The 6,117-nt window shown below is 37.8% G+C and overlaps 1 protein-coding gene across 1 annotated transcript; it reads right to left on the minus strand.

Moving 5' to 3' along the window:
* Positions 1 to 789: 789 nt before the first annotated feature.
* On the minus strand, positions 790 to 3,381 carry LOC145066877 (uncharacterized). Its single transcript, XM_079014128.1, has 6 exons — positions 3,045 to 3,381; positions 1,912 to 2,937; positions 1,470 to 1,823; positions 1,187 to 1,391; positions 931 to 1,112; positions 790 to 839 (listed from the first exon to the last, which is right to left on the minus strand). Exons 1-6 carry the CDS (start codon positions 3,379 to 3,381, stop codon positions 790 to 792), a joined length of 2,154 nt encoding a protein of 717 aa, XP_078870254.1.
* Positions 3,382 to 6,117: the final 2,736 nt, after the last annotated feature.

A 6,117-nucleotide genomic window follows, 5' to 3' on the forward strand; every position in this document is an offset into this window, starting at 1 on the left:
TACTATATAATCACCTAAATTCTATTGTAAGAGTATTTTAGTCAACTAAACTATAATTAAAAATTGAAATTTTCGGATTTTAAAGAATAAATATTATTTTTATTTAAAAAAATTTGATTTTTTTTAATTATTTAGTTTCAGTTCTAATATTATTTGTAATGATAACCAATTTTATTCCGTCAGAATAACATTTCGTTAGAATGATATTCTATGAGAATGTCAACAATACTAATATAAAGTCTTGAATTATGATAACTCTATGTTTATCTAGAAAGAAGATCATTCTCCCAGAACGATAACAATAACATAGCATTCCAATGGTAAAATATTAATACAAACAATATTTTCTTACAAATTCGTTAAAAGTTTTTATGGATTGTTATTTCAAGCATTGCACCAATCAAGATATTTTTTTAGGATTAATATTCTTATCAATGTTTTGAAAACCGGACCGGACATCGAACCGGCAGCCTAACCGGGTCGATGGGTCAACCGGTTCAACCGGTCGGACCGGTCCAGAAAACTGGATGAACCGGACGACTTCATTATTACATCATTATTGTATTTAAAATTTTAAAATATTCCAAAAAAAATACAAAAATAAACTTTAAGCCAAAAATATCAATAAACGTTAGTTTTCAACATTAAATAAAAGTATCAAACATACAAAATACCAAGAAAATAATTCACCACATCTTGATTCTAGTCTTCAAAAAAAAAAGTTTACAACATAAACATCAAAATACCATGAAATGTATCAAAATGCAAACTTCAATCACAATTTAATTTTCATCTAAATGAATCAATGTCAATTTCTTCTAACGCAACTCCATCATCATCTTCAATAACAAATTCAAATTCAATTTTAGCAAAAATTAAACTCAAATTGAAGAAAAACAAAATATTGATAGAATAACATAAAATACTAACCTTGAGAAACTTGGGATTCAAACATCATTGATTCATCGTAGTTTGGTGGTTCTTCTTCAACCATATTTTCCAATTCATTATAATTTAGTTCACCCTCCGGTATTTCATCAACCACCCAAAACTCAATTTTATCAATACTTTCATAATCAATCGGATCATAAGACTTTTTGTAATCCTTGAGCCTAGACAAAAATATTAATGTACTTTTACACATAAGTAAAGAAAATGAAAAAAAAAGTTTGAATGTATACATTACCTATTTTGTAGACGCAAATTATAATGAACATAAACAAGGTCATTAAGTCTTTGATGCTCCAATCGATTCCTTCTTTTAGTGTGGATTCTTTCAAAGACACTCCAATTCCGTTCACACCCGGAAGAAGAAGCAGTTTGGCTTAAAATTCGAATTGCAAATTTGTGCAATTCCGAAGCATCTCCGCCATGTAATTTCCACCATTCATCTAATGGAAAATAACAAAATAATATTATAATATTTTTACTATAATTCACTATTAATAAAAATTTGAAAAAAAAGTTACCGGGACGAGTAGTATTGCGAGAAGCGAAAGCAAGTTTTCTACCAAAACTACCCTCATGCTCACGAAACAACTTTAGTTGGTCCATGAGAGTTAGACCATCCACGGTACCAACACTGCTATAACGCTCAATCATATCCATTATCCCCCCAACCACCTCTGGTTTCTTAGAAAAATTTTCTTGATCATATTGAAATACTGGATTCAACCAATAAGCAGTAGCATGAAGACTCTTACGCAACATCCGATCCCACCGATTTTTGATGATGTTAGTATACGGGGTGTACAACTCTCTGTTGTTACGAAAAAGTTTCTTAATTCCTTTTTTTGCCCTATACATCCCTTTGTATACATAACCTAAAAAAAGAAAAAAAAACATCAATTAAAATAATAAAATGACAATATATTTGTAAACATCATTAAAGAATATAAACAAAAATTATACCTAAAGCCGGCTTCTCATCCGAATCACAAATCCGTAAAAGTCTCAACATTGGAGTCATGACCTTTACTATTATAGCACAATTATTCCAAAAGCTTTCATTCAATATGATAAGCTTAACTTCTTTTGCTTTTTCTAATCTAATCACTTTTTTAAAATCCGGGGAGGTGACCATAGCTTGCAAATCATGTTTGTGATCACACAAACTTTTCAATGCAATAAATGCAGTACCAAAACGAGTGGTACCCGGACGAATAATTTCTCTCCAACCTGGTCTTTTTCTTAACCAATTTAATGGCCATTTGTGGTTATAAACAAAAACCGTAACCCTCGATGCAAGTGTAACCAAATCAACGAGTTCGCGCATCTCTGACATGTCCTTCATAATCAAGTTCATACAGTGAGCTGCACAAGGAGACCAAACAATGGACGGATACTTCTCACATAACAATCTTCCTGCAGCCTTATAGTTTGCAGCATTATCAGTGACTAAATGAACGACATTTTGACGACCAATAATATCAACAATCTCACTTAACAAGTTGCATAATGTTTGGGCATTACTCTCAATATCCGATGCATCAACTGATTTGATGAATGAAATCCCTTTTGCACAATACACCATAAAATTGATAAGGGGTCTTTGTCTTGTATCCCGCCACCCATCAGCCATAATTGTACAACCATTTTCTGCCCAGTAACGTCTATAGGAATCAACTATAAGTTGTACGGACTGTTTCGCATCTTTCAACAACGTGACACGCATAACATGATATGAAGGCCCCGTGTATCCATGACCCATACTAGCAACTTTGCTCATTGCTATTTGGAAAAGGGGTGAATTCACAGCATTCATAGGTATACAAGCATCATAAAACCACATAGCAAGAGCTAAATCCGTATCATGCCATCTTTCCTTACTTTGCAATGTTGCCTTAATTGATGGTTGAGAAGGATCATGCATACCTCTTCTTAAAAAAGGTGGCACAGTTTTGGTTTGGGAGGCATGAGGAGCTTTTCTCTTTCCATCTTTTTTTGAGTTGATTGTTGGGTGAGTACTTGAACGTCATCATCATCATCATCAATAACATCATACATGTTATCTACATTCACCCCCGAAGTATCACTAAGCACACCAGCATGTTTCTCTTTTGTTTTTTTGGCATTTTCATCCAATGAACTTTTCATGACAAACTTTATATCTCCTGGACAACTCGGACATGCTGAAATAGCACCTGGCACTCCAGCAAGGTGTTGTTTCATTCTATTGATACCTCCACCGTTATATGTATTTTTACAAAAAGTACAAAAGTATGCTTTTTTTCCGCCTCCACTATTAAGCTGAGTAATATACTTCCAAGCAGGATCCTTTTTTGCCCGAACATTTGGTTGAGTAGAAGCTTGTGAACCAGATGGGACGGTATTCGACTGGGCTTCTTCGAATGGATTGGAACTTGAACCAGGAGTGCTCATAATCTATACAATTTAAATAAGCATTTAAAAAATATGTCTACAGTTTATTTTGATCATATATGGTCTAAAAAATATTTGTTTCACATTGACCATGTTAGATATATATATATATATATATATATATATATATATATATATATATATATATATAAATGAATTACAAGGACAGTGATATTTAGCATGAAATGACAATCTGTTATACACTACATCAAAACTTTATATTTCAAAGAACAAATAGAAAAAATATGACACTCCATCATCTAAAAGTATTTGAGAGTTTCGTGTGATCATATATTCCAAATGGAATGAAGGCAAGTTGGATGATAACATAAATGTATTTTCATTGACTACTAATGATGACAAAGAGGTAATTATCATACCATGTTTTGGTATTGAATGAGCTGTGATTTAAATAACCTAAAGCTTTGGGTGTTTATTTATTAGAAACGATGGTAAAAGCTTGTTTGATCAGAAAAGATACACACTGAAACAATTATAGATTTATGGCTGATAGGAACTTAGGAAGTGTTAGTTAGTGATTAATTACCTTTGTATTATGTAATGGAAGTGTCGACTATGGTTGAAATTGGAGAACAAATTGTTGAAATCTTCACTGTGTCGCTGAATGTGGAGCACAAATCGTTGAAATCCTTGCCCCTTCGATCGATTGGAAGCGATTAGGAAGTCGAATGAAACTGAAATCGGGGGTGTTTTAGTCGATTGTGTTAATCGACTTAGGTTATGGAGTTTGGGTTTCGAACGGCTCCTCTTCTATTCTGTGTACTGGATGCGAAATTGAGGTTTGAGAATTTTTAATTTTATGTTATTTGAGTTATTTCCCGATGGATTTGAAGAAAACAAAAAAAAAAGAAAAAAAAACGGTTTGGAAGCCGGTTGAACCGGCCCGGTTGGATCGCGGGTCGAAGAAAACCGGCGGTTTTTCCCGGTTTAAGCTTGTAACACCCCAAAGTTTGGAAAGCCAAAGAAAAGAAAGAAAACCTCAAGTTTAGGGGAGACTCGGCGAGTCCATGGAGGGACTCGGCGAGTCCGAGCGGGATCCGGGTTGCGGTTAAAGCGACCGACTCGGCGAGTCGGCCAAGGAGACTCGACGAGTTGGGTCTGATCGAGGAAAACCCTAAATCCGGGACATGGAGCCTATTTAAGCGTCTCATTCTCTTTCCTAGGGTTCCTTTACTGCCTTTCTACCTCAGAACACCAAACCCTAGCCGCCATATCCGTTTTTGAGCTAGATCTTGCCTTGAAGAGTGCACTAAAGCTTGGAGGAGGAAGAAAGACCTTGGAGGTGCAAGAAGGGACTGTAGATCTGGGATTGAGGAGTCATTTCAGACCAATTAGAGGTAATAAGCTGTTGCTTGGACTCCCTTTGCATCTAGATCTATTCTTATGTGTGAGTTTTGATCATTATTGGTATGATATGTAACCAATTCGAGTTGGAGGTTCAGATCTGAGGTTGCTACCTCAGATCCATGTTGGTTTTGGTCTTGAATCCCCTAAAGTATCAGCCCTTGGTATGTTGAAGAGGCATGTTTGCCATAAACCCTAGTTTAGTGTGTTTTGAGCATAGATCTCTCAATCTACACGTAAAGTTTGCCACTTTACGTGGGGAATAGGCCCTAGAAGTATAGATCTATGAGTTGGAAGCTCTGTTTGGCTCGAAAAGCCACTGCATGGATTGAGGACTGGATAGACTCGGCGAGTCCTTCGAGTGGACTCGGCGAGTAGCTTGAAGATGAGGAGGAACTCGACGAGTAGGATGAACAGCTCGTCGAGTCGGATGAAGTTAGGCATGGACTCGGCGAGTTGGATGAACAACTCGACGGGTTGGTTGAAGATTGTCTAGGACTCGGCGAGTCAGATCGCGAAACCCTAAACCCTTTGAGTTGAGACTAGAATCAGTGAGTCGGGTGGTGACTCAGCGAGTTGGACAGGTCAGGACTTGGAACTAGTTGGACTCGGCGAGTCATGGACTGACTCGGCGAGTCGGGTCGTGAATAAAAAAGACCCTGAGCTTATGAACTCGGCGAGTCTTTAGGAAGACTCGGCGAGTAGGGTTGACCTGGAAGGTTGACTTTGACCAGAGTTGACTTAGTTGACTGTCAGATTAAGTGTTATATGTATATTGATAGCTCGGAGAGCTAGAGGAGCAGCGGTTCAGGGGATTGTCGAGTAGCAGCCAGAGGTTTATCAGCAGGGCTCAGCAGTTCAGGTGAGTCTCCTTCCAGTAGGAATGGGTCTAAGGCCACAATGCCGGCCCGTTTAGCTAGCAGTAGTTTTCGGATGTTGATCTGATATAGTAGTTAGTATGTTTGATGCCTTCGTGGCTCAGACAAGATTTATGTGTTATGTGTTCCGGGCTACGGCCCGAAGTAGTATGCAGTATACGTGTGTTCATGCTAGTTGATATGTTTATGTTATGTTCTGTTTAGTTAGCCCGGACTTCGGTCCGATGCAGGGGACAAGGTCCCAGTTAGTCCGCACTTCGGTCCGATGCAGGGGCAAGGCCCCAGTTAGCCCGGACTTCGGTCCGATGCAGGGGACAAGGTCCCAGTTAGTCCGGACTTCGGTCCGATGCAGGGGACAAGGTCCCAGTCAGTTTCCGGACTTCGATCTGATGCAGGGGGCAAGGTCCCAGTTAGTCCGGACTTCGGTCCGATGCAGTGGGCAAGGCCCAATATGTGCTTTATATGTTTTTGTGTGGTATGTGGTAGATTGGGG

This window comes from Lactuca serriola, chromosome 8 (assembly GCF_051521515.1).
Source record: "Lactuca serriola cultivar US96UC23 chromosome 8, Lser_US96UC23_V15, whole genome shotgun sequence".
Taxonomy (NCBI): Eukaryota; Viridiplantae; Streptophyta; class Magnoliopsida; order Asterales; family Asteraceae; genus Lactuca; species Lactuca serriola.

Excerpts from the sequence above, each read along its gene's own strand:
- LOC145066877 (XM_079014128.1), bottom strand. The coding sequence starts at position 3,381 with ATGAGCACTCCTGGTTCAAGTTCCAATCCATTCGAAGAAGCCCAGTCG. Across the intron at positions 1,824-1,911 it reads GGATGAGAAGCCGGCTTTAG|GTTATGTATACAAAGGGATG; the intron begins GTATAATTTTTG and ends TTCTTTTTTTAG. Across the intron at positions 1,392-1,469 it reads TCGCAATACTACTCGTCCCG|ATGAATGGTGGAAATTACAT; the intron begins GTAACTTTTTTT and ends ATTTTCCATTAG.